We start from the raw sequence: 12,574 nt of genomic DNA, 5'->3' as shown, positions 1-12,574 counted from the left end.
TACACTTGCTGAAAATTTTTTCCCACATTGTAGGTTGTCTCTTAGCTCTGTTGGTTCAGTGCAGAAGCTTTTTAATAAGATGAGATCACAGTTGTTGATACTTTGTGCAAGTTCCTGTGCCACTGAGGTTTTGTTCATAAAGTCTTTTCCTATACCAATGTCTTCAAGAGTTCTACCTAACTTATCTTCCTGCAAATTAAGGTTTCTGTCTTGATATTTAAATCTTTAATCCACTTCAATGTTAGTTTAGTGCATGGTGATAGATATGGGTCTTGTTTTAATCTTTGGCAGGTTGAAATCCAGTTTATCCAACACCATTTATTAAATAGGCTATCTTTCCTCCAATGAGAGTGGTTGGCTCCTTTGTCAAAGATGAGGTGGCTGGGCATATCTGTAGTTGTTTCTGCATCTTCTAATCTATCCCACTGATTTTGGGGTCTGTTTCTTTGCCAGTGCCATGCTGTTTTTATCACAGTAGCTTTGTAGTATAGTTTCAAGTTGGGGATTGTGACACCCCCATATCTCTGTTGCCTAAAATTTCTTTTGCTATTCTAGGTCTCTTTTAATTCCAAATGAAATTTTGGATTGTTTTTTGTAGTTCTGTGAAGCATATTGTTGGAATTTCAATCGGCATTGCATTAAACCTATGTAATATCTTTGGAAGTATGGCCATTTTCACTATATTGGTTCTTCCTATCCAGGAACAAGGGATGTCTTTCCATTTTCTTATATGCTTGTCAATCTCCTTTTTCAGAGTGCTGTAGTTTTCAGTGTAGAGGTCTTTTGCTTCCTTTGTTAGATTGACCCCTAGATATTTCTTTTCTTTTTTTTTTTTTTTTTTGGATGCTATTGTAAAAGGAATTGTTTCCTGAATTTCTCTCTGAGTGAGTCTATTATTTGTATATAAAAAGGCTATTTTTTTTTTAGTGTTGACCTTATATCCAGCTATTCTACTGAATCTGTCCATTAAGTCTAGAAGTCTTTTGGTAGTTTTTTGGGTCTTCTATGTAAAGTATCATATCATCAGCAAATAATGACAGTTTAACTTCTCCCTTTCCTATCTTCATTCCATTTAGTTCTTTCTCTTTTCTAATTGCTGTGGCTAATGTTTCCAGATCAATATTAAACAGGAGTGGTGAGAGTGGACATCCTTGTCTCATTCCTGATTTTAGTATGAAAGTTTTCAGTTTTTGACCATTTAGTATGATGTTGGCTGTTGGTTTTTCATAGATAGCCTTAATCAGGTTGAGATAAAGACCTTCTATTCCGATTTTCTCTAGGGTTTTTATCATGAATGGGTGTTGGATTTTGTAGAATGCCTCTTCTGCATCTATTGAGATGATCATATGGTTTTTGTCCTTGACTCTGTTTATATAGTGTATTACATTTATTGATTTATGAATGTTGAACCAACCTTGCATCCCTGGGATAAATCCAACTTGGTCAGGGTGTATGATCTTCTTGATGACCCTTTGTATTCTGTTTGCCAGTATCTTGTTGAGGATTTTTGCATCCATACTCATTAGAGAGATTGGCCTGTAGTTCTCTTTTTGGGTTGTATCTTTCCCTGGTTTTGGAATCAAAGTAATACTTGCTTCCAGGGATGAATTTGGAAGCTTTGCTTCCCTTGCAATTTCCTTGATGAGTTTAAAGAGTAATGGCAATAGTTCTTCTTTAAATGTCTTGTAGAATTCAGCAGTGAAGCCATCAGGACCTGGGCTTTTCTTTGTTGGTAAATTTTTTATTACATTTTTCAATTTCACTCATTGTAACTGTGGTGTTGAGAATTTCTATATCTTCTTCATTTAACTTTGGCAATTCGTATGTATCTAGGAATCTGTCCATTTCTTCTGGGTTTTCCATTTTATTAGAGTACAGGTTCTTGAAGTAAGTATTGATGATGCTTTGGATTTCTGCTGGATCTGTTGTGACTTCACCTCTTTCATTCTTGATTGCATGGATTTGAGCCTTTTCTTTCCTTTTTTTGATAAGGTTGGCTAAGGGTTTGTTGATTTTATTTATTCTTTCAAAAACCAACTCTTTGATTTATTAATTTTTTGTATCATTCTCTTAGTCTCCATTGTATTGATTTCTGCTCTGATCTTTATAATTTCCTCTCTTGTACAAGTTTTGGGTTTGTTATGCTCTTCTTTTTCTAGGAGCTTGAGGTTCTGCATTAGGTTATTTATTTGAGTTCTCTCTCTGTTTTCCTAATATGGGCATTGACTGCTATGTATTTCCCTCGTAAAATGCTTTCATTGTGTCCCATAGATTCCTGTATGTTGTACTGGCATTATCATTTACTTGTAGAAACTGTTTAATTTCTTCTTTAATTTCCTCTGTGACCCATTTGTTGTACAGGAGGGTGTTATTTAATTTCCATGTGCTTATGGGAGTTTTGCAGTTTCTTATGTCATTTATCTCCAATTTTATTGCACTATGGTCTGATAATATACAAGGGGTAACTTCAGTTCTTTTACATTTACTTATACATGTCCTATGAGCAAGCATGTTGTCTATTTTGGAGAATGACCCATGTGCAGCTGAAAGGAATGTGTATTCTGATTTTGTGAGGTGGAACACTCTGTAAACATCCATTAAGTCCATTTGTTCAATAACTTGGTTCAGTTCTAGAATTTCCTTGTTAATTTTTTGTCTAGATGATCTGTCTAATTGTGATAATGGGGTATTGAGATCCCCCACTACAATTATATTAGAGCTTATTTGGTTTTTCATATCCATTAATATTTGTTTTGTATAGTTGGGGGCATTCGTATCTGGTGCATATATATTTAAGATTGTCATCTCTTCCTCTTGGACTGTTCCCTTCACAAAGATGTAGTGACCATCTTTGTCTCTCTTAATTAGTTTTGGTTTAAAATCTACTTTGTCTGCAAATAAAATTGCTACCCCTGATTTTTTCCTCTGTTTCTGTGGCATGGAGAACTGTTTTCCATCCTTTTACTTTCAGTCTATGGATTTCCTTTTGAGTTAGGTGTGCTTCTTGTATACAGCATATTGTTGGATTTTGCTTCTTAATCCATTCTGTCAGTCTATTTCTTTTGATTGGTGAATTGAGACCATTAACATCGATAGTTGTAATTGATAGATATTGATTCATCCTTGTCATGATGTTTTACTATTTTTAGCTCTTTTATTTCTTGGTTGGGTTTTTTCCCCCTTTCCCTTTAGTTTCTTACCTTGCCTGGTGGCTTCCCTCTTTTGGGCCTCATGGAGTTGTGACCTTCATTGTCTTTTTCTAGGATATTGCTTGGAATTGTTTGGAGTGCTGGTTTGGTGTTCATGAAATTTCTCAGGTGTTCTTTGTCATGGAAGTATTTAATTTCCCCATCAATTTTGAAAGATAATTTTGCAGGATACAACAGTCTAGGTTGGAAGTTATTTTCTTTTAGGGCTTGAAATACTTGACTCCAGGCTTTCCTTGATTTGAGGGTTTGTGTTGAAAAATCTGCCGTGATTCTGATGGGCTTTCCTTTATAGGTGATTTGTTTCTTTTCTCTAACTGCCTGTAGGATTTTGTTTTTCTGTTGGGTTTCTGGGATCTTGATTCTTATGTGTCTAGGTGGAGATTTGTTTTTTTATCATGGCTAGTTGGAGTTCTATATGTCTCACTTCTCTGTATGTCCAATTCTCCACCTCTGTCTGGGAAGTTTTCTACTATTACTTCTGTGGATAGTTTTTCTATGCCAATTGTATTTTCTCCTGTTTTTTCGTGGACTCCTTTCTGTCTTATGTTATTCTTCCTTGCATCATCTAGCAGCTGCTGGATTGATTTCTTGTGGTCCCTTACTGTTTTTAAAAACTCTCTGTCTTCATGGTCCTTAACCACAATCATGTCTTCTATATCTGATATTCTGTCTTCAGATTCTCTTAATCTGCTCTGCATGCTTTCAATGGAGTTTTTAATCTCCTGAATATCTGTTTGAATCTGTTTCATGGATTCCACTTCTTTCTTATGTTAGGCAATCGTGGTTTCCATTTCTTTTTTATGCTGGGCACTCCTGGCTTCCAGCATGTTTCTGAGCTCATCTATTTTTTTATCTGTTTCTGTTCTAGAGCCTCTAATTATGCCTTTAACTCTGCTCACCATCTCTGTAGTTATCTGGGAGATTATTTCTGCTTTAAATTTTTCTAGAGCTTCATTCATCTGTTTTGTTACTTCCTGTGCTATCAGTTCAGGGTGTCCAGGTGGTTGATTATCAGATTTTTCCACCTCATTTTCCCCAGAAATTGCCTTTTGTGGGGTGGAAGTCTGAGTTTGTGACTTGCTTAAATGTCTTCTCATTTTCGTTTTTGATACTGTCAGTTATAAGTCAATGAGTCTCAGTAAGCCAATCACAGACCCATGAGATTCAGGTAGATTTCTGGCTGCAAGTCCCAAATTGAGCTCCCCGTCCTCCTACAGGGTTGAACTCTGCAAGGTTCTATTACAGGTTCCAGCTGTCTTTCCCCTGAAAATAGTCCAGGTTCAAATGGGAGGTGATGATCCCTCCAACTTAGCAACTACAGTGGTCTGGTGTGCCTATATTGCAGAGATTCTCTTCACTTTTCCAGTGGGCTTCGGTTTTCATCAAGGAGCCTGGGAGAAGCCCTCTCTCTGTTGTTCACTTCTGCAACTCAGGACAATGGCCTTTATGTCCCCCTGTGCCTCTATAGTGTGGAACCAGGTAGCTGCACAACCAAGAGGCCAGAGGTGGGGGCGGGGGCTGTTGTTATAGGCGCCCGCATGGCCAAGCTGGCAGCCGGTGGGTCTGCGGGCGGCGGGGGGGGGGGGGGGGGGGCTCGTGGTCTCCTGGATGCAAGTGGGCAGGCCAAACCAGATGGAGCAGGGTACTAAAATTAATTTTTTAAAAAATAATGTGTGCAAGTGAAAAGGAAGCATTGTGACATAGTTTCATTCTCAGTGATTGTGTTGGTTTCCTAAGACTGCCATAAAAATTAGCACAAACTGACTGGCTTAGCATAGCATAAGTCATTCTCACCCAGTTCTAGAGTCCAGAAGTCCAAAATTCAGGTGTGGGCAGGGCCACATGTTCTGCAGTTTCCAGGAGCAGATCTTTCATTGCTTCTCTTAGCTTCTGTTAGACCCTGATGTCCTTGGCTCCAGTCTCTACCTCCCCTGTCTTCCCATGATCTCCCATAGTTACTTTTCCCTTGTGCCTCTCTGTCCTCAGTACAACACCTGCTATATTGGTTTGCAATCCCATCCTACTTAGTATGACCTCATCTCAACTAACTACACCTCCAATGACTATTCGTAAATAAGGTTGCAATCTTTGGCATGTAAACCTAGAAATTATAAATGAGATTAAAATAAAAGCAAAGAAAGTTTTTAGCAGGGTACCACATAGATTTTCAAACTGGGAAACAGAGAAGGGGGATGGATTTTTAGGAGAGAAAAAAAGGCAGAACAATGAGGTAATGTAAAATAGCTTCCATTGAACAATTTTCAATTGGATCTGCTAGTTACACAAGTTATTTTGAACAAATTTTAGATTGATGCTGAAGGTCTTTTCATACATTAAGCTATACATGATTGGTTTCTAGGGGAGATGAGAAGGGTTACCAGCAAGCAATAAGTCTTTTGGAAGAGTCAATAAATCAGCAGAATTCCAAGGTTGGAAACTTGCCATCTGTAGCCCTGTGAGTTCATTCTTCCCAGACAGCTTTTTTCATGTATATGCAAGAGACAGGGATTTGTATCCATGAGACAGACTGCAGGCTGTCAAATATGATCTCTGAGGTTCCCAGAGAAAAGTTGCTCCATCTTGGCAGAAGTGCAGCCATCTTAATTTTTACTTTCACAAGATCTCAGTCTTTCAGGAGAAAACAATTCAGCCCATAATAATGGTAAATAAAATAATTCTTAGTGATAGAGAAAATCATAGTGCAGTGCAGCCAATGACTTTGTCAACAAATCAGAAATAAACCAAAGTTTAGATAAGAGCAGAGATATTTACTCAGGATCTTTAAAGGAAATGCAATACCAGATGAGAACAGGGACCCAGGGCAACTAGACAATGCTCTGAGCAAGGGAGGAGAGGGGCAGAGTTCTTAATGGCACAGAGTTGTTTTGCACAGATTAAGACTGACTGAGTAAATAGTTTATAAGTCCAAGAGTCCACTACTTATTCCTCTTCAGAAGTTACAAAGCAGCAGTTACAAAGTGGATCCTATGGTTTGTGTTTTAGAATGTATGGGCTCCACTCTCTCTAGGGCTCTCCTACTTTATTTTGGGAACTCTGAAGTAAAGTGTGTCCATTTGATGACCTCATTCCCCAAGGACCATAGATTAATAAACCAGCATTTTCAGAAACATGGTACTTTGGGGTTCTATGTTTCTTTTCTTGCACTCACTTCAAGAAAAGATGTTCCCAGATACCAGAAGGTTGACAATGTTGCCCTCTCTTAGGGAGAAGAAATGGCTTTAGTGGAAAGTTCGCAGCATTTAGAATTGCTCTACCATGGTTTTTAATTGTTGGACAATGGTTTCTAGGCCTCCATTTCCTCACCTGTAATGATACCCACTCCACAGTTTTGTTGGGAATACTAAATATAGTGAAAGTACCTTGTTATCTGTCAAGTGGTAAGCAAATGTGCTGGGATGGTTTCTGTCCCATCCTAGTATTCTCTGTAAATGGCACATTGTAAACACACAAAAACATGTGCTGATTTGGGAATTTTCAGCTGAAGAGAAAGATGAGATGAGCCAAGGGGTACACAGAGTCAAAGTATGGTTTAAACACTGATCCAGACATGCAGACCATCCGTTTGTTCATTTTCAATAAAACAATATCCAGGGCCTGGGCATTTAGCTCAGTGGTCCTCTGCCTGCCTCACAAGCTCAAGGTCCCAGGTTCGATCCCTAGTAACAAAAAATAAAATAAAATAAATAAAACAATATCCAGTAACAAGCACTCCTACTTTCCTATATTTCTTGTTTACTTAGATCAATGGTCCATTTTGGCAAATGGTTATAAACTTAACTACCAAGTTAAATGTACATTTTTTTTCTGAGAAAGGAAACAAGCTATGGCTAACTTATACACAACTCATTCATGTTGTGCCCAAATGGTTACATCAGGTATTGCATATGAAAGGCTAGAATTTGGAGGAAGGAGAAGAAAGGTTAATTTAGGTGGTCTTTTAGTTTTAAAGTGAGGAATATAATTTATATTCTAGGAAATATTTCTCTGATATTAATGGTTTTATCACACCAATCTGTGGTTATAGAATTTTAACGATGAAATCTTCCCCAGAGTTCTTTAAAAGTAGTTTATAACCTCATTTCTCCAGTCATGGAAATGTCAGTTAAAAGAAAAAGCAATATAAATGACCAACACAAAGGAAAGAGTTGTAAATTATGGTACATGATTCTATGGATGTGTAGAAATCAAAATATGATGGTTACATAATAGCATATTAAAATTCTTATGGTAAGATACTCAATGAAGAAAGAATATACAATTGTGTCTATAATGTAATAACTAATTATGTAAAAATTAAGTATGAATAAGAATTAAGATTGAATGAGAACCGAGAGAAATAAAAACAATTGATAGGGTTACACAGTGACATTGTCAAAAAATGCTTTTTGATTATTTGTGACAAGTGAAAAGATATATTTTTAAAGGCATCATCTTTCTTGAAGTATAACTGTGATCCTCGATGAAGATAGGAAGATAAAATAGAAGCAGAAAGCCTCCTCCTTAGGGACTTAGGTTCCTAAGTTGCAAACAGGGTGGTATCCAGAGACCACAGCATTCCAAAGCATCACTGGTTTCCATTAAAACCTCATTTATGGAATTAAAAATTAATTTTATGTAAATGAATTTAAGCAGTCTATTCATTAGCATCCACTTGATCTGATTAAGCTTGAGTTGGTTGTAATAGCCATTTCTGCACTGGTATTTAGGAAGATGAAATCTGTTGTGAGTTTTTGTTCTTATTCTGCTAGGAAACAGCATGGAGACAAGTTGTTAAACTTCTGCATGGTGGTTACTCATGCTCCCCAGAGACCCTAGAAAAGCAAGGTGCTACCTCTGGGAAGTTATTCATGACATTGAGTCCAATATAATGAGAAGCTCTCAGCAGAGCCTGCCCAGGCTCCCCTTAGTGAGCAGAGCAGACAAAAGCCCCATTGTGGCTCCAAAGCAAGGAAGATACACCAGCTGAATCCAGGCTCCTCCTTTCCCAAGCTGGAGTGACACTTGTTTAAATTCCAGCTTCCATAATAAAAGAAGATTTCAAGAGAAGTGTGCTATATGGCTCTCTTTCCAGGTTAAGAACTATGCATTTCAATGAACATCTTTAATGTCCTACATTAAGGAACACCCACACATATGTGCATATATTCTGTGGAGGTATGAGAATGAATATAAGGAGCAGACTGCTGACTTTGGGGGTGTAACTGCCCAGGGACCCCAGCTGTGCACCCTGAAACCTCTCACCATGTGGCAACAAGGCCACACCTTCCCACGGTGCTCCCAGCCAGCGACTGAGCCTGGCAGGGATATTGAGTCAGCCCCAGTCAGTCCTCACAGTCTTCCTGAAGCTTCCTTAGACCCCAGGGCACTCAAGGATAGTTTTACCCAACTCTGATCACTTACTCCTTGACTTGGAGTCAACTCATGGTACAGCTTATTGGTTTTTTCCTCCCCTAATAAAATCCCTGCCTATTGCATCTGGAAGAGAAGGAGAGAGAAAGAGAGAGAGAGAGAGAGAAGAGAGAGAGACAGAGAGAGAGACAGAGAGAGAGAGGGAGAGAATGCATATACACTGTAGAGATTTATATGGGCACACACAAATATATATATATATATGCTTATATGTATGTGCATGTTTGAATCACAATTCATCTACATTTAATGGGGCATTAGTTGTGTCTAGATTTTTGCCATCGTAAAGGCATCCATCCATCTCATTTTTGCAATAGTTTTGCTATTCCTTTGGGGGAAATTTTTATTTTTAGCTGTGCCATAGTGTCCCTGTTTGAAATAACTCCAAGAACTCACACCTACTTAGCCCTGCCTTCCTACATGATAGTGTTCCTGGTAGTTAGAATTTTTTTGGCAAGTGACCTTGGCCCTCCTGGATGGGTGTATAGAACACAGAACCAGAAGCTGGTCTCATCTCCCCAGGGTGCTCCATGTTCCAGGTCGGCACAGGAGCACAGGTCCCTGTAGCATCCGGATCTCTTCAGTCTTCCCTCCCTACCTCCACTCTTGCCTCCACCCTTGCTGCCCTCCTCCCATCCCATGTCAATCAGAGTTCCTGATTGTGTGCAACAGAAATAGGTTCTGCTCACTTCTGATTCTGCTCAGAAGTTGGGAGGAAGATGTCAGGGTGCATCTGCAGGGGTGGAAGAGTCAGTCTTACTCCCAGTGTGGCTACAGGAACTGTGACCGGGATCTTCCACAAGAAGAGTGCAGTGAGTGAGGAGGTTCCAGGCTTCCTTGTCCTTGCACTGCTTTCTTGAGATTCAAATCCTAGTTGCAAGGTACCTGTGAAGGTCCCCTTTTCCCCAGCTACTAAGAGCCACATGCTAAACTGTCATGGGCCACACAGGCCCCTATGCTCACTGCCCCATAAAAAACACGAGACCATTTATTTTTTTGGTGAAAGGAAAAAGGATTTATTCAAAGTTAGGCCCAAGATGAAGATGTCTCATATTGCTACAAATCACCATCTCACTTAGTTTAGGTATGCAAGAGCCTTTTATAGTAAAAACAGAAGGGAAGGAATCCAACAAGACAGTAGGCAACTGCAGGCTTGCTTCATCTCTCCCCACCATCTTCCACTTCCTCCCTGCTCTGTGGAAATGAAAGAAACCAGACTTTGATTCCCTGGTGTCCATATCTCCATATTCTGTCCATTCATCTGTACTGAGAAGAGTGGATGGCGAGTATTCAGTGACTGATGAAGTTGGAGCTCTAGTAGAAAAAAATTCTAACTTTTAATGCTCCATTTTGCCCTGACCATTATACCCTGAGGCCCAGGCAGTCCCCACTGTTTACAGCAAGAAGCACCCAGAATTTCACTCCCAAAAACACATAACCCAGTGGAATCAAAGAAATTCCCCAAAAACACAAAGGAGAATTGGGAAGAAGAAAAATGAATATTGAGCCACAAACACTGTAATAATCATAATAAATATCCAGCACATACTCTTGTGTCCATGCACCCAGTCCTTGCATTTGTAGACATTCAGACTGGCCACCACTACTAGATGATAAAGTAGTGAATGTCCTAGTGAAAGCAAGTCTCCTGGATGATACAAAGCCTGCCGTGGCCAGGAGCCAACTTGAACTAACTGAGCTCCTGAGTTTTATTTCCATCCACGACCATGGGGTTCAGTCTCAGTGTCCAGAAATGAAATGTTATCTATCAGTGCAGGACCAGCAGCACCATCCATCAATTTCCTTTCAAAGGTCTCTCACTCACTTTCTAGAGCTTTGCTGTGGGACTTGCCACCTAATAGGTGTGGCTTTCTGTTTTTGGTGGTGTTTTGTTTTTGGTTTTCTTGGGTTATTTTTGGTTTTTGGTTTTTGCTGATTCCCAAAATGTGATAACACAGGACTGTCAACAAATGTGAGGGTTTGGAGACATCCTCTAGAAATTTTCACTCTCCTCCTCCCTAAATCCACATCCGTTTCCTTTCCTTCATAGAAATGTTCAATTGCTTTCTTTTATTTCACTTAATGACTCCCACTACTTTTATCTTCCTGGAGAATATTTTTCTCTGTTTTATTCTTATTTTAAGAAAACTTACTTTGAGTTATCAGCATGTCTGGATTGTTCGGGACAACTATAAGTAGTTGTCCTTGGAAAATAATCATAAAGTGAGAGTCTGCATGAGATAATTTGCTTTTACTGAGAAAAAAACACATTATTTACAAATGAATTCTGAATTTGTTAGAATGAACTTCAGAAGAGGGATGTTCAAGTTGTTACTTGGTAATTTACCAGCCTTGTCATTCCAGGTAAAGATGGCCTTGCAACAGGAAGGGTTTAACCGAAAGAAGCGAGGGTACAGAGATATCAATGAGATTGACATCAACATGAATGATCCTCTTTTTACAAAGCAGTGGTACCTGGTAAGCGTCTGATATTTCTAATATCTCTCATGCTGCAACCCCTCATAAAAGATACATTTCTATTTCCTCCTTAGTCAGTGGGATGTTAGCCAGCACCTGACTCTATGAACTCTCTATGCCCTCCAATATGCATGGACTTTCTATCACCTCCTTTCCAATCCGCCTTCTTCTGGAATTGCCAAATACCCATGACCTGATAGGGTCAAAGCTACTATCAGTGGCAAGTCACATTCTACTAGACTCTGAAAAAGCTTACCCATATGTGAGTGAAGACTTGCAAAAACACATAAAAGTCAAATCAAAGGTCTGGGAGGAGTGACCCACGGGTCTCAGCAGGTAGAGTAACTGGAGAACAGTAATGTCACAGGCCCAAGAGAAAGAATCCAGTGAATGCAGAAGGGTCAAGCAAGAGAGCTTAGAGACTAGAGTAGCAAAAGTAGCATCTCTTAGTGCTTCTTGCAAAGGTGGGAATTTAATTCCACAAGGATGAATCGTTGTAGGATTTCAGGCTCTCACATCCAGTCTGTCTGGTGACAACAGTATTTTCTGGTTTTCCAGCAGTCCTTCATGATCCATGTGGACTGCTTGGGTTTTGTTTAAAAGATCAGTCAATCTCAGCCAAGCTGAACTGCAGGGCATACTGTGGGGAGAAAGTGACTCACTTACACATGAGAATGAAGCTTCATTTTATTTAAGATTAAAAGGTGATGACCAAGAGAGAAAACTCAGTAACAGCCCTGTGGACTGCTAGGGATGCATCACAGTTTCCCTCCTGGAGCTTCAGAGCTTGACTATGCCTCATGCTTTCTTGACATGGAATTCTCAAAACCCAATGTGGATAATTGAATGAGTTTATTAGTCAGAATAGGCTAGATCTGCTGGAGTAACACACGAACTCCAAATCACAATGATTTGCTATATGATTAATGCTTCATAATCCTTCAGGAACTCAGGCCGACCAAGCTCTGCCTCAGCAGCTTTTGTAAGCACTTCAGCAAGAAAAAGTGGCAAATTGGACACTGGCTCTTAAAGTTTATGCCTAGATGTGACAAGTGACTCATGAGCCCACCTGCCATTGGCCAAAACCATTCACATGTACCTCCTTACTTCAGAGGAGGTGGAGAGGGATAACCTTAACCTGAGCCTAAAAGATGAAGACCAGTAATTTTTGTAAAAAGCACTAATGACATTCATACAATAGCCACTGACCACTGTGCAGTTTAAAGCTCTGACTTTACTATTTATTTTACAAACTATCTTTGAGAAAATCTGCACAGAAAAAAGATACATGCAAAAAGGGGAATGAACATAATAATGTGAATCTTTTTGTTTTCCCTTCTCTTTCTCAAGGGGGCTAGGGACTTAATTTTTCAGCATCAGAATTTACGTGAAAGCTGGGGTGAGCCACTTATCCTTAATTCAGTTGGACAAATATTTTTGAGCAACATTTAGTATGT

The 12,574-nt window shown here is 39.3% G+C and overlaps 1 protein-coding gene across 1 annotated transcript in view; it reads left to right on the top strand.

Moving 5' to 3' along the window:
* Pcsk2 (proprotein convertase subtilisin/kexin type 2) overlaps positions 1-12,574 on the top strand; it is a 275,337-nt gene that overhangs the window by 142,988 nt on the left and 119,775 nt on the right. The window contains exon 3 of the mRNA XM_004840850.4: positions 11,004-11,117. Coding sequence (XP_004840907.1) covers positions 11,004-11,117 — 114 coding nt within the window. The remainder of the gene's footprint in view (positions 1-11,003; positions 11,118-12,574) is intronic.

The sequence above is a fragment of the Heterocephalus glaber genome, unplaced genomic scaffold, assembly GCF_053883595.1.
Source record: "Heterocephalus glaber isolate CG9 unplaced genomic scaffold, H.glaber_assembly_v1.0 deba00001532, whole genome shotgun sequence".
Classification (NCBI taxonomy): domain Eukaryota; kingdom Metazoa; phylum Chordata; class Mammalia; order Rodentia; family Bathyergidae; genus Heterocephalus; species Heterocephalus glaber.
This window is presented reverse-complemented; position numbering and strand designations above follow the sequence as displayed.